At 43.6% G+C, this 26,065-nt stretch overlaps 2 protein-coding genes and 1 long non-coding RNA gene across 4 annotated transcripts in view; 2 read left to right on the forward strand and 1 right to left on the reverse strand.

Annotated features, from left to right (window-relative positions):
- The first annotated feature begins 3,218 nt into the window (after positions 1-3,218).
- On the forward strand, positions 3,219-11,382 carry cyp7b1 (cytochrome P450, family 7, subfamily B, polypeptide 1). The gene is made up of 6 exons (XM_074627984.1): positions 3,219-3,558; positions 3,915-4,051; positions 4,300-4,887; positions 6,599-6,805; positions 6,889-7,067; positions 9,604-11,382. The coding sequence occupies exons 1-6, from the start codon at positions 3,449-3,451 to the stop codon at positions 9,910-9,912; spliced, it is 1,530 nt and encodes a 509-aa protein (XP_074484085.1). The 5' UTR covers positions 3,219-3,448; the 3' UTR covers positions 9,913-11,382.
- On the forward strand, positions 7,197-9,597 carry LOC141763551 (uncharacterized). 2 transcript variants are annotated; one of them, XR_012593085.1, is made up of 3 exons: positions 7,197-7,321; positions 8,258-8,293; positions 9,066-9,597. It is a non-coding gene; the product is annotated as an uncharacterized LOC141763551 (long non-coding RNA). The 2 variants fall into 2 exon arrangements; XR_012593086.1 differs by having other exon boundaries at positions 8,258-9,385; positions 9,458-9,596.
- A 12,153-nt stretch (positions 11,383-23,535) lies between the features above and the next one.
- The window catches only part of LOC141763555 (erythroferrone), a 15,399-nt gene continuing 12,869 nt past the window's right edge, over positions 23,536-26,065 (reverse strand). The window contains exons 4-8 of the mRNA XM_074627989.1: positions 25,880-26,007; positions 25,641-25,752; positions 25,112-25,193; positions 24,945-25,023; positions 23,536-24,126 (exon numbers count right to left, since the gene is read on the reverse strand). Of these exons, the coding sequence (XP_074484090.1) occupies positions 24,028-24,126; positions 24,945-25,023; positions 25,112-25,193; positions 25,641-25,752; positions 25,880-26,007 (500 nt within the window). The 3' untranslated portion in view covers positions 23,536-24,027. The remainder of the gene's footprint in view (positions 24,127-24,944; positions 25,024-25,111; positions 25,194-25,640; positions 25,753-25,879; positions 26,008-26,065) is intronic.

Raw genomic sequence — 26,065 nt, forward strand, 5'->3', positions numbered from 1 at the left:
TGTTCCAAGTCCAGTTGTAAATATCTGCTCACGGTAATGTGTCAGACCACCAGGTATCCAGCTGCCTATCCTTTGAGGTCGATTACGACCAAGGCTGTGGTTAAGGCCTTATCACAGTTCATATCTATATTTGGTATCCCTAAGGTGATCCAGAGTGACCAAGGGTCAAATTTTTCGTCTCATTTATTTGGGCAAGTGTTGAAGATGTTGCACATTAAACAGAACCAATCATCGGCCTATCATGCGCAAAGCCAGGGGGCCTTGGAAAGGTTCCACCAGACTCTTAAGTCTCTTCTACGTGCATATTGTACGGAGCTAGATAGAGACTGGGAGGAGGGGCTTCCATGGCTGATGTTGGCTGCAAGGGAGGCTGTACAGGAAAGTACAGGCTTCAGCCCTAATGAGTTGGTCTTTGGACATTCTGTGCGTGGGCCCTTGTCAGTGTTGAAAGATGGCTGTGTTGACACTGAGCCGCCAAGGAGCCTAGTTGACTATGTCAATGGATTTAGACATCGTTTGTTTGTTGCTGGTAGTATGGCACAGGAAAAGTTGTGCGTGTATCAAGGTAAGATGAAGAAGCTGTATGACCGTCGTACAGAGCAACATGAGTTCAATCCAGGAGACCAGGTTTTGTCACTTATGCCTATTATTGGTTCACCATTTCAGGCTAAGTACACAGGTCCATACACCGTCACAGAGAAAAGGTCTGACTTGAATTATATCATAGCAACACCAGAGCGGAAGAAAACCAAACGTCTTTGCCATGTGAATCTCCTGAAACCATACTATAGGCGTGAAATTGACACAGACCTAGATCAGGAGGTGAAAGATGGTGTTCATCCAGCTCTTACTGTGACTTCGGAGGGTTCGGTGCATGAGGGAGATGGAGTGCCAGAACCTGACGATAGTCTGCTGTATGGAAGGTTGAAAAACTCAGAATCACTTTGTAATTTGGACAAGTTGCTGGCTCATTTGTCGGAGTCGAAGCGGGAGCAGTTGTCAGAGTTGGTACGCAAGTATCCGTGTTTGTTTGGCGACATTCCTTCACAAACTGATTGGGCGGAACATGATATTGATGTTGGAGATGCAAAGCCGATAAAGCAACACTTTTACCGCATGGCACCATCTAAGCGTGGTTATTTGGATGCTGAGGTTGAGTACATGCTTCAGAATAATATTGCTGTACCATCGTCATCTAGTTGGGCTTCACCGTGTATTTTGGTGCCCAAACAGGATGGAACACCTAGATTCTGTACAGATATGAGGAAAGTGAATTTTGTGACAAAATCTGACTCATTTCCTCTGCCACGTATGGATGATTGCATTGATCAGGTGGGATCCGCCAAGTTTGTTAGCAAATTCGATTTGCTTAAAGGTTATTGGCAAGTACCTTTGTCCAAGCGGGCGCAAGAAATATCTTCATTTATCACACCGTCTGGCCTGTATTCCTACAAGGTGATGCCATTTGGGTTGAAGAATGCCCCTGCAACATTTCAGCGTTTGATGAACCGTGTCGTGTCTGGGTTAAAAGGCTGTGCTGTGTATCTTGATGATTTGGTCATATACAGTGATACCTGGCACTCACATCTTCAGCGCATCCGTGCGTTGTTTGACCGTTTGGCCGAAGCACAGCTCACCATTAATTTGGCCAAATCTGACTTTGCAAGAGCTACAGTGACATACCTCGGTCGTGTGGTGGGAAATGGTAGTGTAGCGCCAGTCCAGGCCAAGGTTATGGCAATAGCTGGATATCCAAAACCCACAACAAAGAAGGAACTCCAAAGGTTTTTGGGTTTAGTGGGTTACTACAGGAGTTTTTGTAAAGACTTCTCCACCATTGCATTTCCCCTCACTGAACTGCTTAAAACCAAGGCGAAATTTGATTGGTCGTCTGGATGTCAGACTGCTTTTGATAACATAAAAATGATGTTATGCTCTTCTCCTGTTCTAGCTGCTCCTTGTTTTGATCGAGCGTTCATGCTCCAAGTAGATGCCAGCCAGGTGGGAGCAGGTGCCGTCTTGCTCCAGGGAGACCCCCAGGGGGTGGTGAGGCCAGTTAGTTTCTTCTCAAAGAAGTTTAACAGCTACCAGGGAAATTATTCTGTTATTGAGAAGGAGGCTTTGTCTCTCATTTGGGCATTACAGCATTTCAACGTGTATGTAGGAGCGGGAGGGCCAACTTTGGTTTATACAGACCACAATCCTCTGACGTTTCTGCATTCTCTTAGATGCCCAAACCAGAGGCTGACAAGGTGGTCCTTATTTCTTCAGGCCTACAACCTTGATATTAGACATATTAAAGGAACAGACAACATTATTGCTGATGCGCTATCACGCGCCCCTCTGTATTGATTAGTCACTAGTGTGACTGGCTAGAATAATGCATTGTCCTGTCGTACTATTTCATACACCTGTTCTTTCTGTGCCACCTTCTTAAATTGCTTCTCAGGTACCGGGGTTGCTGATGATGGGGTAGAAAGCTGCGGGAAGAATATTCAGTGCTAAGGTCGTATATTATTTCTGTTATTTGTTTTTGTTTGCCTTTTGTTTGTTAGTTAGTCCTTTTGAGTAGTGGTATTTGTTCTGGTAGGATGGGTTTAAAGTATGCCGGTGTTCCCTTGGGACACCGACTTTAAGGGGGGGGGTGTGACGGCCCCTGCCTCACTACTGAGATGCCAGTGTGGATTTGGCCATTGATTCTTTCCCTGTGTCCTTGAAGGTATCACGGGAGAGGATGCCTGATGCAGAGCACCTGATGCCTGATGCAGAGCACCTGATGCTGGCGCGTCCGGAGTATAAAAGCCCCAATCAAGTGCTGCTCAGGGCTCTTTTTCCTTCACCTGGACTCATACCTGTCAGAACCTGCCGGGCTGCCTTTGTTTGACTTTTCTTTAGTTTCCACTTACAACACATCACACATCCACATCTACATTACTGATGTTACTGACTGACACACTCCACATTTGTAGTTATTTCTGTATATTCTTAATTTATTTGTAATAAATATCTTTAATTTACAATCAATCACTGCGTCCTTTCCCGTATTTGTCATGGCCTAGGAGCCGGTCTATGACAGGAGTAATTGAACTAAGGACTATTATTATTATTATTATTATCGTTATTGTTATTGGTAGTAGTATTTGTAGTATTTTATTAGTATTATTATTATGGGGTTAGATGGGGACATCAGTGGGGGGGGGACTGTAGCCGGACTGAGCTATGGGACCGGAAACAGAAATACTTGGCCTTCACAATAAAAGCTCCTGAACATTATCCCCGTGTATCTGAGGGAAAGCATCGCGTCATGAAGTGTTTAAAATGTTTTGTTATATTTATTTTATTCATATTTTATTCAGCGGCTCGTTTGTGTGACTGAAAGTAGCCGCTGCTCCTCCACAGTACCGCTCTACTGCAGCGGCACGGGCTTTATTCTGGAGGTCTCGGCCGGATGCAGTGTGTCGGGGTGTCTCCGGACTCACACGGAACCATGTCCGCTCTGCTGCTGCTGCTGCTCGGCCTGCTGGGCCTGATGCTCTGCGTCCTGCACGGCCGCAAGAGGTCAGTACTTATACTGCTCTCTGAGTACTTATACTGCTCTCTGTGTACTTATACTGCTCTCTGTGTACTTATACTGCTCTCTGTGTACTTATACTGCTCTCTGTGTACTTATACTGCTCTCTGTGTACTTATACTGCTCTCTGAGTACTTATACTGCTCTCTGTGTACTTATACTGCTCTCTGTGTACTTATACTGCTCTCTGAGTACTTATACTGCTCTCTGAGTACTTATACTGCTCTCTGTGTACTTATACTGCTCTCTGTGTACTTATACTGCTCTCTCTGTGTACTTGAGGAGGTGAAGTGGTGAGGAGGTGCTTGTAGGTTAAATGATGAATGACAGTTTGTGTTTGCAGGAGAGACGGTGAACCTCCGCTCATCACCGGCTGGATTCCCTTCATCGGGAAGGCTCTGGAGTTCGGACGAGACGCTCACACGTTCCTGGAGGAACAGAAGAAGAAGTTTGGAGACGTTTTCACGGTTCAGATCGCAGGTTGGTGTTTCAGACGTACTCCAGCTGTGGTTATCTAGCCGTTAGCTAACGGTATATATATATATATATATATATATATATATATATATAAGAACATTTAGAGTGCCAGATGCAGGAAGGACAGCTGGCTGGATGCTGCGGGTGATTACTGGTCTGAATTATGTTTTTATATTTATTTAACATCACGAGTAAATAAGTAGAGGAAGATGAGTAATAAATGAACCAGAGTGTGCATCCTGTCCCTGCAGGTAAATACATGACCTTCATCATGGACCCTCTGCTCTACCCGAGCATCATCAGACACGGCCGCCAGCTGGACTTCCACGAGTTCGCCCAAAAGGTGGCGCCCTTAACCTTCGGCTACTCGCCCATCGCGAAGGAGTTACCCGCCCTGCAGGAGCAGATCGAAAAGTCCTTCGCCCTCCTCAAGGGAGACAACCTCTCCACCCTGACAGAGAGCATGATGGGTAATCTCATGCTGGTGTTCCGTCAGGACCACCTGGGGGAGGACGGCGGCTGGAAGAGCGGCAGCGTCTACGAGTTCTGTAACTCGGTCATGTTCGAGGCCACCTTCCTCACAATGTACGGCAGGCCGGCGTCCGCCCGCCGCCACAGCGGGATGGGCGTGCTGAGGGAGGACTTTGTCAGGTTTGACACCGTGGTTCCGCAGCTCATCGCTCAGATCCCCATCTGGCTGCTGGGACAGACCAAGGCCATCCGCCACAAGCTCATCAGCTACTTCCTGCCGCACAGGGACTGGTCCGACACCTCGCAGTTCATCAGGAGGCGGTTGGAGCTGTTTGAGCAGTTCGCGCTGAAGGACGACGAGAGAGCAGGTAGGTCCGCTGCTCCTGACAGGTGAACTGAGCGATCCTGATCTGCTACCTCTGTGGTCCAGGTCTGGTCAGGTACGGCAACCGGAACTACCTGGTTGAGGTTCAGGAGTGATGGTGGTCACGGGAGAAAGAAACTAAAGGCCCAGACCCACCAACCCGACGTCAGAGAACTAGCGTGGACGAAGGCCGACCGTTGAGTCGCCTCACGTCTTCTTTGTCTCGGCTAAAAGGTTTCACTGGAACACGCCGCAAAGACGACCGCCGACGGCCGGTCAGCTTCTTTTTTCTTTTTTCTTTGCCTTTATATGACAGAGATAGTGCTAGTTGTGAAAGGGGGGCCGCTGCAAACCTCGGGCCGCTGCAGCAAGGACTCAGCTTTGGTACGTGGGGCGCCCGCTTTACCAGGTGAGCTACCGGGACCCCCCCGACGGCCAGTTAGCTCGTACCTTCTGCTCCTGGTGAGAGGAAATACCTCTCCTCACCAGCAGGCGGCGGTAGTCTGTGTTCATCATTCAGAAAGAGAAACAGGAAGAGCGAGGACGGAGGATGTACAAGCCGTCGTTATGAAGAGAGAATGTCCGTCTGTTGGAACGATCAGATGAGATGAAGATGAATACTGTTGACTTAACTCGTCGGCTTGCTTTCCTCACGTCCGTTTCTCTTCTTGTGCACTGATTGGTTTAAACTGAACAACCAATCAGAGCCGACGGTGCGGTAGAACGACGCTCACCGTCAGGACCTTCAGGCTGCGGTCCAATAGTGAAGAACGTGACGTCCTGTGTCCTTTCCTAACCACATGAAGTCAAGGAAAGATGTGAAGGAGAGTTCATAAGGACTTAGGAAAGAGAATCCCGCTGCACTTAAATCAACTTTATTTATAACTCGTACCCGTTCACTACGAGCGTTGATCGACTCGGCTTCACGACCCAGGTCGAGAGTTTGGTCAGAACAGGGTTCAACAACCGGGGCGAGACGGATCTATTTGGGTGCATGTGGGGGCGCACAGTCGTGACATAACTGTCACAGGTCGGCGTGGCTCAAACAAACGGAGCGACGGCAGCAGGAATGTTGTCAGACACATCGGAGGTGAACGACGGACGATTTGACGGATATGTGGTGAGACCTTGAGTTGCGGGAGACGAGCTGAGCTGAGCTGAGCTGAGCTGATTGGTATGGATTATTGCTCCCAGGCTACCAGGGGTTAACCTGGGTTGACTGGCTTGGTTTGAATTGACAAAAGAAGGGTTTAACATGGGTCAGATAACCCTGGTCTGACCCAGTTCCAGTGAGGATTCCTGTCCAAACTGGGATGGAGAGTTATTTCCAACACACCTGCTAGTCGGCCGTCGGCTGTCGTCTTTGCGGCGTGTTCGAGTGCAACTTTTTGGCCGAGACAACGGAGAGGAGACGTGAGGCGACGCAGCGGTCGGCCTTCGTCGCCGCCAGTTCTTTGATGTTGGTCCGGTGTGTCCGGGCCTTAAGTGAGATGTGGGTCAACTGTAAGGTCCAGGTGAAATGCGGGGAAGGCCCAGGACATCTCCACACATCGACAACAAACCATTTATACTGTTTAGTTTCCTGTTGATGTTTTATTACTATAACAAACTGCTTCAAAAACATCCAACTAGTTCAAACCAGCCAGATTCCTCCAGGTACAGGGTTGGTCTCCTCCTCTCTCAGAACTCTGACTGGACTCTTTGGTCTCTTTCAGCTCATCACTTCACCATCCTCTGGGCGTCCGTGGCGAACACCGTCCCTGCCACCTTCTGGGCCATGTACTACCTGATGAGTCACCCTGAGGCTCTGCAGGTCGTCCGCCAGGAGATCCAAGAGGTCCTGAGACTCAGCGGAGTCCAGTTCAGCGGTGATGGAGACGTGGCGTTCAGCAGAGACCAGCTGGAGAAGCTTGTTAATCTGGGTACGTACGTGCGTTTCCTCTGTGGCGTCTGCTACCATCCTCAGAGTCTAAGTCGTAGTGAAACATGTGACCTTCGTCCACAGAGAGCGCCATCAACGAGAGCCTCCGTCTGTCCTCGGCCTCCATGAACATCCGCGTTGCTCAGGAGGACTTCAGTCTGCGGCTGGACGGCGAGCGCTCGGTGGCCGTCAGGAAAGGAGACGTCATCGCCCTCTACCCTCAGAGTATGCACATGGACCCCGAGATCTACGAGGAGCCGCAGGTACAACTGGCTACTGATCAATCACCTAGCAATCATCTATCAATCACTTATCAATCACCTAGCAATCGCCTAGCATTCACCTAGCAATCATCTATCAATCACCTATTAATCACCTATCAATCACCTATCAATCACCTAGCAATCGCCTAGCATTCACCTATCAATTACCTAGCATTCACACTTTTCCATTCATTTACTCATTAAACATTATGAAGTTAGTAGGTAGACAGGTAGACAGGTTGACAGGTAGATAGGTACGTAGATAGGTAGACAGGTACGTAGATAGGTAGATAGGTAGACAGGTACGTTGATAGGTAGACAGGTACGTAGATAGGTAGATAGGTAGACAGGTACGTTGATAGGTAGACAGGTACGTTGATAGGTAGACAGGTACGTTGATAGGTAGACAGGTACGTAGATAGGTAGATAGGTAGACAGGTACGTTGATAGGTAGACAGGTACGTTGATAGGTAGACAGGTACGTTGATAGGTAGACAGGTACGTTGATAGGTAGACAGGTACGTTGATAGGTAGACAGGTACGTTGATAGGTAGACAGGTACGTCGATAGGTAGACAGGTACGTAGATAGGTAGACAGGTAGACGGGTACGTTGATAGGTAGACAGGTAGACGGGTACGTTGATAGGTAGACAGGTACGTTGATAGGTAGACAGATACGTCGATAGGTAGACAGGTACGTTGATAGGTAGACAGGTACGTAGATAGGTAGACAGGTAGACGGGTACGTTGATAGGTAGACGGGTACGTTGATAGGTAGACAGGTACGTTGATAGGTAGACAGGTAGACAGGTACGTAGATAGGTAGACAGGTACGTTGATAGGTAGACAGGTACGTTGATAGGTAGACAGGTAGACAGGTACGTTGATAGGTAGACAGGTAGACAGATACGTCGATAGGTAGACAGGTACGTTGATAGGTAGACAGGTACGTAGATAGGTAGACAGGTACGTCGATAGGTAGACAGGTAGACAGGTACGTAGATAGGTAGACAGGTACGTTGATAGGTAGACAGGTACGTCGATAGGTAGACAGGTACGTTGATAGGTAGACAGGTAGACAGATACGTCGATAGGTAGACAGGTACGTTGATAGGTAGACAGGTACGTCGATAGGTAGACAGGTAGATAGGTAGACAGGTACGTGGATAGGTAGACAGGTACGTAGATAGGTAGACAGGTACGTAGATAGGTAGACAGGTAGACAGGTACGTTGATAGGTAGACAGGTACGTCGATAGGTAGACAGGTACGTCGATAGGTAGACAGGTACGTCGATAGGTAGACAGGTAGACAGGTACGTCGATAGGTAGACAGGTACGTTGATAGGTAGACAGGTATGTAGATAGGTAGACAGGTACACAGGTACGTAGATAGGTAGATAGGTAGACAGGTACGTTGATAGGTAGACAGGTACGTCGATAGGCAGACAGGTAGACAGGTACGTAAATAGGTAGACAGGTACACAGGTACGTCGATAGGTAGACAGGTAGATAGGTAGACAGGTACGTCGATAGGTAGACAGGTACGTTGATAGGTAGACAGGTAGACAGATACGTCGATAGGTAGACAGGTACGTTGATAGGTAGACAGGTACGTCGATAGGTAGATAGGTAGACAGGTACGTGGATAGGTAGACAGGTACGTCGATAGGTAGACAGGTACGTAGATAGGTAGACAGGTAGATAGGTAGACAGGTAGACAGGTACGTTGATAGGTAGACAGGTACGTCGATAGGTAGACAGGTACGTCGATAGGTAGACAGGTACGTCGATAGGTAGACAGGTACGTTGATAGGTAGACAGGTATGTAGATAGGTAGACAGGTACACAGGTACGTAGATAGGTAGACAGGTAGATAGGTATACAGGTACGTTGATAGGTAGACAGGTACGTCGATAGGCAGACAGGTAGACAGGTACGTAAATAGGTAGACAGGTACACAGGTACGTCGATAGGTAGACAGGTAGATATGTAGACAGGTAGATAGGTAGACAGGTACGTAGATAGGTAGACAGGTACGTAGACAGGTAGACAGGTACGTTGATAGGTAGACAGGTACGTCGATAGGTAGACAGGTACGTTGATAGGTAGACAGGTACGTCGATAGGTAGATAGGTAGACAGATAGATAGGTAGACAGGTAGACAGGTACGTAGATATGTAGATAGGTAGACAGGTACGTTGACAGGTAGACAGGTACGTTGACAGGTAGACAGGTACGTCGATAGGTAGACAGGTAGACAGGTACGTCGATAGGTAGACAGGTACGTCGACAGGTAGACAGGTAGATAGGTAGACAGGTACGTTGACAGGTAGACAGGTACGTTGACAGGTAGACAGGTACGTCGATAGGTAGACAGGTACGTCGATAGGTAGACAGGTACGTCAATAGGTAGACAGGTAGACAGGTAAGAGTCTGAGGATTAGCAGCTGAACCTTAATAAGACCTTAAAGTCCGTCCTGGCTTCCTGTGGATCTGTCGATCATACCGTGGCTTCTTGTTGGTTTTCTCCGTCAGTCGTTCCGGTTCGACCGCTTCCTGCAGGACGGCAGAGAGAAGGCCGACTTCTACAAAGACGGTCAGAAGCTCAGGTATTACCTCATGCCGTTCGGCTCCGGCGCATCCATGTGTCCCGGCCGATACTTCGCCCTCAACGAGATCAAACAGTTCCTGTGTCTCCTGGTGCTGTACTTCGACATGCAGCTGGAGGAGGACCAGACCAGAGCCGCGGTGAACCCCAGCCGGGCCGGACTGGGCATCCTGCTGCCCAACGCCGACGTACGCTTCCGCTACAGACTGCAGACGGTCCGACCTGGACCGACCTAGCGGTGATCCGCGTCCATGTCCGGTCCCCCGAGAGTCTCTCACCTGGACTGGACTTTTACTGTGATCATAACGCACCAGTAGCGTCACGTTATCACAGTGAGTAAAATAAAACACTAATCAGCTTCACACAGCTCAATATATCCCATAATAACACACAACTACACTTATACACAAAAAATATCACTTAATTTCCATAATACCGCACTCAATCGTCCTGGGACCAATCTGTAATAATCTGTCCATAGAAACGATTTTGGAGACTTTTTTGTCTTTGGTTGATGGTATTTAGTCCAGAGGCTGGATTCACTGTGTAGGAAGTCTTTTTCTCTGTTGCTGCCTCCAACACTGACTGTTCCTTTAGTGTCGCTGCCACCAACACTGACTGTTCCTTTAGTGTCGCTGCCTCCAACACTGACTGTTCCTTTAGTGTCGCTGCCTCCAACACTGACTGTTCCTTTAGTGTCGCTGCCACCAACACTGACTGTTCCTTTAGTGTCGCTGCCTCCAACACTGACTGTTCCTTTAGTGTCGCTGCCTCCAACACTGACTGTTCCTTTAGTGTCGCTGCCACCAACACTGACTGTTCCTTTAGTGTCGCTGCCACCAACACTGACTGTTCCTTTAGTGTCGCTGCCTCCAACACTGACTGTTCCTTTAGTGTCGCTGCCTCCAACACTGACTGTTCCTTTAGTGTCGCTGCCACCAACACTGACTGTTCCTTTAGTGTCGCTGCCACCAACACTGACTGTTCCTTTAGTGTCGCTGCCTCCAACACTGACTGTTCCTTTAGTGTCGCTGCCTCCAACACTGACTGTTCCTTTAGTGTCGCTGCCACCAACACTGACTGTTCCTTTAGTGTCGCTGCCACCAACACTGACTGTTCCTTTAGTGTCGCTGCCTCCAACACTGACTGTTCCTTTAGTGTCGCTGCCTCCAACACTGACTGTTCCTTTAGTGTCGCTGCCACCAACACTGACTGTTCCTTTAGTGTCGCTGCCACCAACACTGACTGTTCCTTTAGTGTCGCTGCCTCCAACACTGACTGTTCCTTTAGTGTCGCTGCCTCCAACACTGACTGTTCCTTTAGTGTCGCTGCCACCAACACTGACTGTTCCTTTAGTGTCGCTGCCACCAACACTGACTGTTCCTTTAGTGTCGCTGCCTCCAACACTGACTGTTCCTTTAGTGTCGCTGCCTCCAACACTGACTGTTCCTTTAGTGTCGCTGCCACCAACACTGACTGTTCCTTTAGTGTCGCTGCCACCAACACTGTGACTGAAAAATCACATTTTATTGTTTCAATATTTAGTAAATCAGATGGCAGCTATAAAAAAAATAACATCCAGATGATGAAAAATTATATTTTTTTAGTTTCTAAAGATTTTTTTTTTTTTTTTTTAATTGTATAATGTGATTTGTTTCCATGTCAGCATTATGAATAATAAACACTGTTGTTGTATGTAAAACATGCAGTTTGTTATGTTTATGTTCTTTGTTATTGATCTCTGATATCTGTACACAACAGTCACTTTTTACACGTATTAATAACTCATCTAAATCCTCTCCATGTTTCATGTCACACTTCATACAGCGCTGTTGGACACTGGGGACAGATATTGATGTTTAAAAGACATGGAAAAGTGCATTTTGCATAATAGGTGACCTTTAAGATACTGTGTGCTCTTGATCTTTGCAAAACACTTGTTTTCCACCTTATTAGTCATTTATTTAGTGTTTTTATTTTCAGTTTTAGCAAAAGGAAAAACGGGGACGACGTGCAGAGGGTTATAACGGGGCTATACCAGGGTCTATACCGGGGTTATAACGGGGCTATACCAGGGTCTATACCGGGGTTATAACAGGTTTATACTGGGGTTATAACAGGTTTATACCGGGGTTATAACGGGGCTATACCGGGGTTATAACGGGGCTATACCAGGGTCTATACCGGGGTTATAACGGGGCTATACCGGGGTTATAACGGGGCTATACCAGGGTCTATACCGGGGTTATAACAGGTTTATACCGGGGTTATAACAGGTTTATACCGGGGTTATACCGGGGTTATAACGGGGCAATACCAGGGTTTATACCGGGGTTATAACGGGGCTATACCAGGGTCTATACCGGGGTTAAAACGGGGTTATAACAGGTTTATACCGGGGTTATAACAGGTTTATACCGGGGTTATAACGGGGCTATACCGGGGTTATAACGGGGTTTATACCGGGGTTATAACGGGGTTATACCGGGGTTATAACGGGTTTATACCGGGGTTATAACGGGGTTATACCGGGGTTATAACGGGTTTATACCGGGGTTATAACGGGGTTATACCGGGGTTATAACGGGTTTATACCGGGGCTATAACGGGGCTATAACGGGGTTATAACGGGGCTATAACGGGGTTGATACCGGGGTTGATACCGGGGCTATACCGGGGTTGATACCTGTGCTATACCGGGGCTATAACGGGTTTATACTGGGGTTATAACAGGGTTATAACGGTGTAAATGTATTTACATTCAACCAGTGGGTTTTAACATATATAATTTATGGTTAGCAGACGCTGATCTTCTCTCACCTCCTGAGGCCTGTACTATGAAGCGAGTTCATCATACCCAGGGTTTCTTCTCGTTATCTGGCTTCACTTAACCTAACAAACAAGATCTCGCTAAACTGTACTACGAAGCTGGTTATCAACTCAGTAAGTCGACCCAGGGTTTCTCAGTCTGGATATGAGCGCGTTCACATGAACGAGGTGTTTACAGCATCTGACCATCTGACCAATCACAGACATGAACATGACAGACAGGCAGAGAGACTCATTTAACAAAGAGTAAACTATATTGGACAAATATGAAGAAGTTAAACACTTAATCAGACTAACAGTAACACAGTTGAAGCTGCTAAATGCAGGAAGAACAGCTGGAAAAAGAAAAAACTCCCGATGTGTGAATGTGTAAATTAACAGATTTATTAATTTAACGGAACACTCAAAAGTCAGAAATAGTCGTCGAAATATAAATAGCTTTAAAGAGTGTAATAGATGAATGGATTACACCTATTTTAAGCGTGCGGACTCAAGAGCAAGTAAAATAAATAAATATAAAAATATAATTCAAAGCGGTAAACACCCACAACATACAGCTAGCTGTCATTCCTGCATCTGTCAGTTCAAACTGGGTTGTTTTTAGTCTGGATTATGACTTAAACTTCTTCATATGTGTGTGATATTATCATACAATCACCGCACTGAGCTCTGATTGGTCAGTAGGAGGTGCTTTTATATGAGTTGATCTCTTATCTGGAACATAACCTGCTCCGGAGCAGGTTAGCCGTTCAGCATCAGTTACCATGGTGATCTACCCAGCATCAGTTACCATGGTGATCTACCCAGCATCAGTAACCATGGTGATCTACCCAGCATCAGTTACCATGGTGATCTACCCAGCATCAGTTACCATGGTGATCTACCCAGCATCAGTTACCATGGTGATCTACCCAGCATCAGTAACCATGGTGATCTACCCAGCATCAGTAACCATGGTGATCTACCCAGCATCAGTAACCATGGTGATCTACCCAGCATCAGTAACCATGGTGATCTACCCAGCATCAGTTACCATGGTGATCTACCCAGCATCAGTAACCATGGTGATCTACCCAGCATCAGTAACCATGGTGATCTACCCAGCATCAGTTACCATGGTGATCTACCCAGCATCAGTAACCATGGTGATCTACCCAGCATCAGTTACCATGGTGATCTACCCAGCATCAGTAACCATGGTGATCTACCCAGCATCAGTAACCATGGTGATCTACCCAGCATCAGTTACCATGGTGATCTACCCAGCATCAGTAACCATGGTGATCTACCCAGCATCAGTAACCATGGTGATCTACCCAGCATCAGTTACCATGGTGATCTACCCAGCATCAGTAACCATGGTGATCTACCCAGCATCAGTAACCATGGTGATCTACCCAGCATCAGTAACCATGGTGATCTACCCAGCATCAGTAACCATGGTGATCTACCCAGCATCAGTTACCATGGTGATCTACCCAGCATCAGTAACCATGGTGATCTACCCAGCATCAGTTACCATGGTGATCTACCCAGCATCAGTTACCATGGTGATCTACCCAGCATCAGTTACCATGGTGATCTACCCAGCATCAGTAACCATGGTGATCTACCCAGCATCAGTAACCATGGTGATCTACCCAGCATCAGTAACCATGGTGATCTACCCAGCATCAGTTACCATGGTGATCTACCCAGCATCAGTAACCATGGTGATCTACCCAGCATCAGTTACCATGGTGATCTACCCAGCATCAGTTACCATGGTGATCTACCCAGCATCAGTTACCATGGTGATCTACCCAGCATCAGTAACCATGGTGATCTACCCAGCATCAGTAACCATGGTGATCTACCCAGCATCAGTAACCATGGTGATCTACCCAGCATCAGTAACCATGGTGATCTACCCAGCATCAGTAACCATGGTGATCTACCCAGCATCAGTAACCATGGTGATCTACCCAGCATCAGTTACCATGGTGATCTACCCAGCATCAGTAACCATGGTGATCTACCCAGCATCAGTAACCATGGTGATCTACCCAGCATCAGTTACCATGGTGATCTACCCAGCATCAGTAACCATGGTGATCTACCCAGCATCAGTAACCATGGTGATCTACCCAGCATCAGTTACCATGGTGATCTACCCAGCATCAGTAACCATGGTGATCTACCCAGCATTAGTAACCATGGTGATCTACCCAGCATCAGTTACCATGGTGATCTACCCAGCATCAGTTACCATGGTGATCTACCCAGCATCAGTAACCATGGTGATCTACCCAGCATCAGTTACCATGGTGATCTACCCAGCATCAGTAACCATGGTGATCTACCCCGGTAAGAAGTGAACCAGCTTCGTAGTACCGAAAACCCAGAGTTAACCCTGAAGTTACCTCGATAACCGCAAATCCTGCTTCGTAGTACAGGCCTCAGGCCTCTGTGGTAGTGTTGGTGTTGGTGTTGGTGTTGTTGTTGCAGTACAGCTTCCTGCCAGCAGAGGCAGCAGTGAGCAGCTGCTGCTCCGCTCCATCAGGGAGGAAGAGTCGGCGCCATCTTGGATTTATCAGAGTGGTTGTAAACACAGTAAACACCTGAATGCACCTGAATGCACCTGCAGAGGACGGAGAGAGGTTCTCCTCCTGGAGGTTCTCCTTTTCCTCAGGTGGGTGTAAACTGTTGTACATTAATATTATTTCCAGTTGTGAGCACAGAGGTGTGTTTGCTCTTTGTTTAGCCGACCTGGACAGCGGGATTAATAAAGCGGCAAAAATAAATAAATAATTAACTTAAAGGGACTATTTGTAACTTTGTACGCGTATAAATGTAGCGGGTCGTCACACATGCGCGCTCGCATATGCACGTTCGCGTGTAGCCGCTGTCTCTCCTCCTCTGCCTGCTCGCCTTCACTCAGACAGCTCAGCTCTCTCCACCTCTCACGTGCATGCTGCTCACTCCACACTGCAGAAGAGTTAGTTTAGCTCTGAGAATATCTAGTGAATGTTCAGTGGACGTTTGTGCAGAAATAACTGCTGCAGCTCCTCCAGACCAACAGAGGTTTCCCGTGTCTTGTGAAGTGACGGGGCTCCGCAGAGAGAAACGTTATCGTCTCGTTACCGACCGGGTGCCGGTGTCTCCTCTGCTCTCTCTGGCTGCAGGAGGAGAGAGCAGGGAGACACGCTGCAGAGCCCCGCTGCCTCAGCCTGCACTGAGGCAGGAAAAGCCAACACTAGGATCAGCATTGATTCATGGAGAGACCTTGGTCTGGTCAGCTAACATTACTGCCAAGCAGCTGAAATATAGAGTGATATTGTGGTTTTAGCTGACGTGTGTCGCCTCACTGTTTTGAGTGATGCTCGTTCAGGTATATTGAGAGCGAGCAAGCGCGAGCTCGATGCTGACTTTCGTTGATTTCACGGCCACAGGTGTCGCTGTTAAGAAGCATTTCTGAAAGTTACAAATAGTCCCTTTTAATAAATGAATAAATGTGTCATTAAATGTAGCACAATAATATTATAAATAATTTTAGCCATTAATTAATTGATAAAATGTGACATAAATGAATATTTCCTTTTTAATTTGCCTCTTTATTTATTTATCTTTAATGTTCCCTTTCATTTAATTATGTATTTATTTCTATTCATTTTAAAGTGTATTTATTTATTTATTTATTTATTTATATTCATTTTAAAATGTATTTATTTATTTTCACATTTATTTTTTTCTTATATATTTGTTTTTAAATATTTATTTATTTATTTATGTATTTATTTCTATTCATTTTAAAATTTATTTATTTAATTATACATGTATTTATTTCTATTCATTTTAAAATGTATTTATTTATTTTTGCGTTTATTTTTTGTTCTTTTATATTTGTTTTTAAATATGTATTTATTTATTTATTCATACACGATTTTCACATTGAGTGACAGCCCTCTCATTTGCATAATGAGGCAGAAATGTGTAAAGAAAAGAACACAGAAATAAATGCGTTTGGGGAAATAAAATAAGGGTCGAAATGCAAAGGGAAAATCATGCCTAAATAATAAAAAAAAAACATTAAAAAATAAATAAATAAAGAAGCAAATTGAAACAGAAATATAAATTTATGTCACATTTTATTAATTAATTAATGGCTACATTTATTTTTAATATTTGTTGCATTTAATGACTTATTTATTTATTTATTGAGTCATCAGAGGGTGAGTCAGGCTCGGACATGTTCACATACTTTAGTGTGATTCTTATCATTTAGTAAACATAGAGATGGATTGAAATAGAGATCTTGACCCGTCTTCTCTGGAGGAGTTCCGTCAGTGGTTCTGGTTCTTCTTTAACAGACTGAGATAGAACCGTGTGGTCTAATTTAAATCATTCATTTAAATTATAATAAGAATTCATTTCACCAGTCGACTGTTAAACAATCAGAAGAAGATCCACTAGATGGCAGCAGAGTTCTGATCCTTCAGTTAGTGTCTGCTAGCTGTGAACAGGTCCTGCCTGAGGGGGGACAGTCCCAGACCAGGTTCACTCTGATCCTCTGGAGCTTCTTCTGCACTGGGAGAGTCCTGGTTCTGATGGGGAGACTGCATCCTGGTGTTATAACTAACCAGCCTTTTCAGATCTTTTGCTTCGGACATTTTTCAGACTTTTTATTCAGACATTTTCGTCCGACATTTTTCAGATCTTTTTTTTCAGACTTTTTTTATCGGACATTTTTCAGATCTTTTTTTTTGCACATTTTTTCAGATCTTTTTTTTCAGATCTTTTTTTTTGGACATTTTTCAGATCATTCGCTTCGGACTTTTTTTGTCTGACACTTTTCAGATCTTTTGCTTCGGACATTTTTCAGACTTTTTTTTCAGACTTTTTTTGTCCGACATTTTTCAGACTTTTTTTTCAGACTTTTTTTGTCCGACATTTTTCAGATCTTTTTTTTCAGACATTTTTTCAGATCTTTTTTTTCAGACATTTTTTCAGATCTTTTTTTTCCAGAATTTTTTCAGATCTTTTTTGTCCGACATTTTTCAGATCTTTTTATTAATTTTTTTGTCCGATATTTTTCAGATCTTTTTTTTCGGACATTTTTCAGATCTTTTTTTTCAGACTTTTTTGTCCAACATTTTTCAGATCTTTTTATTCTGACTTTTTTGTCCGACATTTTTCAGATCTTTTTTTTCAGACTTTTTTAATCAGACATTTTTCAGATCTTTTTTTCAGACTTTTTTTTGTCCGACATTTTTCAGATCTTTTGTTTCGGACATTTTTCAGACTTTTTATTCAGACTTTTTTGTCCAACATTTTTCAGATCTTTTTATTCACTTTTTTGTCCGATATTTTTCAGATCTTTTTTTTCAGACTTTTTTAATCAGACATTTTTCAGATCTTTTTTGTCCGACTTTTGTCCGACATTTTTCAGATCTTTTGTTTCGGACATTTTTCAGACTTTTTATTCAGACATTTTCGTCCGACATTTTTCAGATCTTTTTTTTCAGACTTTTTTTCAGATCTTTTTTTCCGACATTTCTCAGATCTTTTTTTTCAGATCTTTTTTTGCAGACTTTTTTCAGACATTTTTTGTTCGACATTTTTCAGATCTTTTTTATCAGACTTTTTTGTCCAACATTTTTCAGATCTTTTTATTCACACTTTTTTGTCCGACATTTTTCAGATCTTTTTTATCAGACTTTTTTGTCCAACATTTTTCAGATCTTTTTATTCACTTTTTTGTCCGATATTTTTCAGATCTTTTTTTTCAGACTTTTTTTTTCGGACATTTTTCAGACTTTTTTGTCCGACATTTTTCAGATCTTTTTTTCAGACTTTTTTAATCAGACATTTTTCAGATCTTTTTTGTCCGACTTTTGTCCGACATTTTTCAGATCTTTTGTTTCGGACATTTTTCAGACTTTTTATTCAGACATTTTCGTCCGACATTTTTCAGATCTTTTTTTTCAGACTTTTTTTATCGGACATTTTTCAGATCATTCGCTTCGGACTTTTTTTGTCTGACACTTTTCAGATCTTTTTTTTCAGACTTTTTTTCAGATCTTTTTTTTCAGACTTTTTTTATCGGACGTTTTTCCAGATCTTTTTTTTCGCACATTTTTTCAGATCATTTTTTTCAGATCTTTTTTTCAGATCTTTTTTTTCAGATCTTTTTTCAGATCATTCGCTTCGGACTTTTTTTGTCTGACACTTTTCAGATCTTTTTTTTCAGACTTTTTTTCAGATCTTTTTTTTCAGACTTTTTTTATCGGACGTTTTTCCAGATCTTTTTTTTCGCACATTTTTTCAGATCTTTTTTTTCAGATCTTTTTTTCAGATTTTTTTTTTCAGATCTTTTTTTTCAGATCTTTTTTCAGATCATTCGCTTTGGACTTTTTTTGTCTGACACTTTTCAGATCTTTTGTTTCGGACATTTTTCAGACTTTTTTTTCAGACTTTTATTGTCCGACATTTTTCCGATCTTTTTCTCAGACTTTTTTTATCGGACATTTTTCAGATCTTTTTTTTCGGACATTTTTCAGATCATTCGCTTCGGACTTTTTTTGTCTGACACTTTTCAGATCTTTTTTTTCAGACATTTTTTCAGATCTTTTTTTTCAGACTTTTTGTCCGACATTTTTCAGATCTTTTTTTTCAGACTTTTTTTATCGGACGTTTTTCCAGATCTTTTTTTTCGCACATTTTTTCAGATCTTTTTTTTCAGATCTTTTTTTCAGATCTTTTTTTTCAGATCTTTTTTCAGATCATTCGCTTCGGACTTTTTTTGTCTGACACTTTTCAGATCTTTTTTTTCAGACATTTTTTCAGATCTTTTTTTTCAGACTTTTTGTCCGACATTTTTCAGACTTTTTTTATCGGACGTTTTTCCAGATCTTTTTTTTCGCACATTTTTTCAGATCTTTTTTTTCAGATCTTTTTTTTCAGATCTTTTTTCAGATCATTCGCTTCGGACTTTTTTTGTCTGACACTTTTCAGATCTTTTGTTTCGGACATTTTTCAGACTTTTATTGTCCGACATTTTTCCGATCTTTTGTTTCAGACTTTTTTGTCCCACATTTTTCAGATCTTTTTTTGTCCGACTTTTTTTGTCCGAAATTTTTCAGATCTTTTGTTTCAGACATTTTTGTCCGACATTTCTCAGATCTTTTTTTGTCCGACTTTTTTTGTCCGAAATTTTTCAGATCTTTTTTTTCAGACTTTTTTTTTCGGACATTTTTCAGACTTTTTTGTCCGACATTTTTCAGATCTTTTTTTCAGACTTTTTTAATCAGACATTTTTCAGATCTTTTTTGTCCGACTTTTGTCCGACATTTTTCAGATCTTTTGTTTCGGACATTTTTCAGACTTTTTATTCAGACATTTTCGTCCGACATTTTTCAGATCTTTTTTTTCAGACTTTTTTTATCGGACATTTTTCAGATCATTCGCTTCGGACTTTTTTTGTCTGACACTTTTCAGATCTTTTTTTTCAGACTTTTTTTCAGATCTTTTTTTTCAGACTTTTTTTATCGGACGTTTTTCCAGATCTTTTTTTTCGCACATTTTTTCAGATCTTTTTTTTCAGATCTTTTTTTCAGATTTTTTTTTTCAGATCTTTTTTTTCAGATCTTTTTTCAGATCATTCGCTTTGGACTTTTTTTGTCTGACACTTTTCAGATCTTTTGTTTCGGACATTTTTCAGACTTTTTTTTCAGACTTTTATTGTCCGACATTTTTCCGATCTTTTTCTCAGACTTTTTTTATCGGACATTTTTCAGATCTTTTTTTTCGGACATTTTTCAGATCATTCGCTTCGGACTTTTTTTGTCTGACACTTTTCAGATCTTTTTTTTCAGACATTTTTTCAGATCTTTTTTTTCAGACTTTTTGTCCGACATTTTTCAGATCTTTTTTTTCAGACTTTTTTTATCGGACGTTTTTCCAGATCTTTTTTTTCGCACATTTTTTCAGATCTTTTTTTTCAGATCTTTTTTTCAGATCTTTTTTTTCAGATCTTTTTTCAGATCATTCGCTTCGGACTTTTTTTGTCTGACACTTTTCAGATCTTTTTTTTCAGACTTTTTTTCAGATCTTTTTTTTCAGACTTTTTTTATCGGACGTTTTTCCAGATCTTTTTTTTCGCACATTTTTTCAGATCTTTTTTTTCAGATCTTTTTTTCAGATCTTTTTTTGTCCGACTTTTTTTGTCCGAAATTTTTCAGATCTTTTGTTTCAGACATTTTTGTCCGACATTTCTCAGATCTTTTTTTGTCCGACTTTTTTTGTCCGAAATTTTTCAGATCTTTTTTTTCAGACTTTTTCTTTCTGACATTTTTCAGATCTTTTGTTTCGGACATTTTTCATTTTTCATTTTTCATCTATATATGCTATAACTTACCAGCCGAGTACATCCTGGTGTCATAACTAACCAGCCGAGAGCATCCTGGTGTTATAACTAACCAGCCGAGAGCATCCTGGTGTTATAACTAACCAGCCCAGTGCATCCTGGTGCTATAACTTACCAGCCGAGTGCATCCTGGTGTTATAACTAACCAGCCGAGAGCATCCTGGTGCTATAACTAACCAGCCCAGTGCATCCTGGTGCTATAACTAACCAGCCCAGTGCATCCTGGTGTTAAAACTAACCAGCCCAGTACATCCTGGTGTTAAAACTAACCAGCCCAGTGCATCCTGGTGTTGTAACTAACCAGCCCAGTACATCCTGGTGTTATAACTAACCAGCCGAGAGCATCCTGGTGCTATAACTAACCAGCCGAGGGCATCCTGGTGTTATAACTAACCAGCCGAGAGCATCCTGGTGCTATAACTAACCAGCCGAGAGCATCCTGGTGTTATAACTAACCAGCCGAGAGCATCCTGGTGTTATAACTAACCAGCCGAGAGCATCCTGGTGCTATAACTAACCAGCCGAGAGCATCCTGGTGTTATAACTAACTTTATTTTCGGTGTCTCAGAGATTAAACTCTGTGTTGTTTTACATTTTACTGTCAACAGTTGAGCTTCTGCACACAGAGCTCAGTGTGTGTGTGTGTGTGTGTGTGTGTGTGTGTGTGTGTGTGTGTGTGTGTGTGTGTGTGCGTGAGTGCGTGCGTGCGTGCGTGCGTGCGTGCGTGCGTGCGTGTGTATAATGAGCTGTCAGCAGCGCCGCCATGCAGGCCTCATTATTCTGTCGACACGCCTTTACGGTAACTCAGCCTGTGTGTCTGTCTGTCTGTCTGTCTGTCTGTCTGTGCGTGCGTGCGTGCGTGCGTGCGTGTGTGCGTGCGTGTGTTTTCATGGCAGGGCGCCAACCACAAGGCGCCACTTTATGAGTATGATGATGTCACCTCGACCCGCCTCCCAACAACACTGTGTGTATTCAGCAGTGTGTGTGTGTGTGCATGTCTGTGTGAAGAAGTTGTGACGTGTGCGTCAGTATGTTGTGTAGAACAGAGTGAGGCAACCCGTCGTTTCTCAGTCCAGTTTCGATGAATTTACTGTTTATCAGCCCACTAATGAGACCAGAGTCATCTCTCTCTCTCTCTCTCTCTCTCTCTTTTTCTCTCTCTCTCTCTCTCTCTCTTTTTCTCTCTCTCTCTCTCTCTCTCTCTCTCTCTCTTTCTCTCTCTCTCTTTTTCTCTCTCTCTCTCTCTCTCTCTCTCTCTCTCTCTCTCTCTCTCTCTCCTTCACCAGATATAGCTTAGTTTTTTTGTGCTTCCGTGGAGTTTGTGTTGGAGTCTGAGTCGTGGTGGCGGCTGGTCGTTTGTTGGCGATAGCGCACTCCATTTCTAACTGAGTATGAATGCATTACGTCACATCCGTTGGATTTTCCCAGAAAAACGTCCCAAATTCTCCACATTGAAATCAGTCTACAGGCTGAGAGAGGAAACCCAGAAAAAAACCTGTTCAGACACTGACAATAAGATAACAATTTATACGTGTAAAAAGTTACAAACAGTCCCATTAATGTTTTGGTGTGAAACACTGCGTAACACTGCGTAACACTGCGTAACACTGCGTAACACTGCGTAACACTGCGTAACACTGCGTAACACCACGTAACACGGCGTAACACAGTGTAAAACCGTGTAAAAAAGTGTAACAATGTGTAACATCACAACGCGTAACACAGCGTAACACAGCGTAACACAGCGTAACACAGCGTAACACAGCGTAACACAGCGTAACACCGTGTAACACCGCGTAACACCGCGTAACACTGTGTAACACCGTGTAACAAGGTGTAACACCGCGTACCAGGGTGCAACACCGTGTGACACCGCGTACCAAGGTGTAACACTGCGTAACACCATGTTAAAAAGTGTAATGCGTAGCATCACAACGTGTAACATCATAACGTGTAACAACGTGTAACAACGTGTAACAACGTGAAACAACGTGTAACAACGTGTAACAACGTGTAACAACGTGTAACAACGTGTAACAACGTGTAACAACGTGTAACAACACAACATGTAACAACGTCTAATAACACAACATGTAATAACACAACGTGTTATTAGTAACACGTGTAACAACGTGTAACAACGTGTAACAACACAACATGTAACAACGTGTAATAACACAACATGTAACAACATGTAACAACGTGTAACAATGTGTAACAACGTGTAACAACGTGTAACAACGTGTAACAACGTGTAACAACACAACATGTAACAACGTGTAATAACACAACATGTAACAACATGTAACAACGTGTAACAATGTGTAACAACGTGTAACAACGTGTAACAACGCAACATGTAACAACATGTAATAACACAACGTGTAACAACATGTAACAACGTGTAACAACGTGTAACAACGTGTAACTAACTACTAACTACCGCAGCAGGGAGTTCTTGAAATGTGTCTGGACACACAGAGATGAATCTGACTCTGGAAACCACACAACAAGAGTGATGGTGATTTCTTTAGAATCAAACTCCAGCGTGTAAAATCTGTATTTAAACTTGGACTCAGTTTATTACCCAGCAGTTAAATCCAACGATGAAAAACAAACTCTGACAGCAAGTACAACGCTTTTATTATCAGAATTATTCACAACATCCAGAGAATAAATATTAATATTAAAGTAAAACGGAAGCAGACATCATACAATCATCTGTACAGACTCTCTGTGTCTGTGATGGTCGGTTATATGTAGAAGGACACTTAAGAATACATTCGCTGATAAAACTGCTTTGACAAAAGATAAAAACCTCCGATAGAAAAACAGAATACTGGCAACTCTTAAATATAAAGATGTAATAACATGATAAATATGATAATATCATTATCATCCGTCCAGAGATCAGTGGAATAGAAGAAGAACGTCCACTAACGTCCACTAGATGACCTCATTAAGATGAAAGTTCAGCTTTCAGAAGATCATTTGATCTCTGACCTCAGCCAGAGAAACGACGATGTCACCGCGTAGATAAAACTCCAGAGATCAGACGATGACGTGTTGCTCTGTGAGAGTGATGTCACACCTCTGCTGTGATGACATCACCAGGCGTTCAGACTCCCAGCAGCATCCCAGAGAACAGAGAGTCCTGCAGGACGCTGATGGCCGAGCCGGTGGCGTTGTCCACAAACACCGACACGTACTCGCCGGCCTGCACGCACACAAACAGGAAGTCACACTCTGATGTCTATTATGAGATTTAAAGCCATGGTGTTTTATTTAGTTGGTGAGCTGAGCTCCAGCAGGGAACATTCATTTAACTTTACATGCTTTTTAACAACAGAAGAAGTTCTATGTTCAGTTTTAACACGACGACGGGGAGTTTGATTGACTAGCGGCGTGTTTGATGATTTGTTTTGTTGTTTATTTCCTTGGCGTCTTTATCGTAGATGAGTGAGAACGCGTGGATGAGGAAGGTTGAGAAACAACAAACTCGTGCTTCAATAAGCACATTTTAATCGAACTTTAGAAATGTCGCACAAAAAGAAATGAGTTGCGTTTCCTTAAACTGGTTTAGAGCGAATAAGTTGTTGGCGCTATTGTGTTAAATAAATTAGTGGCGTTAAAACGAAATTTGCGTTAACGTGTTATTATCGCATTAACTTTGACAGACGTACTAATAAAACATTACAAAAGTCTATTTATATAAAACTATTTAGAAAAGATATTTATTTTTTGCTGCTTAGCAAAATCTGATGAAATATTCTGTTGCAATTCATACTTGTTGGCGTTTAGCCTTTCAAAAACAACATTTTCAATGCGGTCATAAAAGGCTTTTCTAAGATACAGATAGGAATCCAAAAAACAATTCTGAAAAATGTCCGGAAAAAAAAATCTGAAAAAAATTCCAAAAAATAGACACACGGTTGTGGACCGCTGGTCTGACACTGACAGCTTTGGGCTACCTGCTCGGTGTTAGGTGATCATGTGGTGCCGGGTTCGGACAGCAGGTGATGATGAGAGTCGTACCTGTAGGTAGAGCGTTCCTGTCAGTAAGATGCTGAATGTTCCTCCAGCAGCCGCCACGCCCATCACAGACTCTACAGAGCTAAGGAACACAGACAGACACTGAACACTGCAGACATGTTCTCCTGCTGATACACAGAGAGGTTCTCAGAGATACTAGAGATACTCACAGGTTGCTCTGGCAGAGCGACTCGATGCAGATCGCTGCTCTCACGCTGTCTCTGAGTCTCACCTGGACTCTGTCACCTGACTCTGACACACAAAGTTCAGCTGTTAGACTGACTGGTTTCATATTTCATCTGGATGCAACAGCTCAGTATTCAAACTGATGGAGGACGGACAGACAGACGGCAGCTCAGACTGAGGAAACCTGATGAGACCTGATGAGACCTGATGAGACCTGATGAGACCTGATGAGACCTGATGAGACCTGAAACTTAGCTCCACCCTCGTAGAACTTCTGGTTGCAGAAAACCAAGATGGCGACGGACAAAAACCAAAATGGAGACGGCTAAAAACCAAGATGTGACGGACCCACTAACCAACGGGTGACGTGACGGACCCACTAACCGACGGGTGACGTGACCGACCCACTAACCGACGGGTGACGTGACGGACTCACTAACCGACGGGTGACATGACGGACCCACTAACCGGACCGAACCGTAGACGCCGTCTGGTTCTCAGGTGTGTTCTCACCTATCAAGAGGCTGGCGGTCAGCTGGTAGAAGCCCGACACGGCTGCTGTGTAGCGGCCGCTGCTGGTGTTGAAGCTCTGACCTCTCTGGAGGCTCCGCTCGGATTCTGAGGGCTGCAGGGGTCAAAGGTCAAACACAAGGACTCACAATCTCACCTGTGTGTGTGTGTGTGTGTGTGTGTGTGCGCGTGTGCGCGTGCGAGTGTGTGTGTGTGTGTGTGTGTGTGTGTGTCTGTCTCACCTGGCTGAACGGCTGCAGCTCCAACAGGCTGCGTCGCGGGACGATGACGGGCAGCAGGAGGCGACTGAGGAAGGAGGTGGAGACACGAGGAGGACGATCACACAGGAAACACATTCCTCCTGCCATGTCTGAGAGGAGGAGGAGAGAGAGGAGGAGGAGAGGAGAGAGAGGGAGGAGGAGAGGAGA

This window comes from Sebastes fasciatus (assembly GCF_043250625.1).
Source record: "Sebastes fasciatus isolate fSebFas1 chromosome 11 unlocalized genomic scaffold, fSebFas1.pri SUPER_11_unloc_2, whole genome shotgun sequence".
Lineage (NCBI taxonomy): Eukaryota > Metazoa > Chordata > Actinopteri > Perciformes > Sebastidae > Sebastes > Sebastes fasciatus.

Excerpts from the sequence above, each read along its gene's own strand:
- cyp7b1 (XM_074627984.1), top strand. The coding sequence starts at position 3,449 with ATGCAGTGTGTCGGGGTGTCTCCGGACTCACACGGAACCATGTCCGCT. Across the intron at positions 3,559-3,914 it reads GTCCTGCACGGCCGCAAGAG|GAGAGACGGTGAACCTCCGC; the intron begins GTCAGTACTTAT and ends TTGTGTTTGCAG. Across the intron at positions 4,052-4,299 it reads TTTCACGGTTCAGATCGCAG|GTAAATACATGACCTTCATC; the intron begins GTTGGTGTTTCA and ends CTGTCCCTGCAG.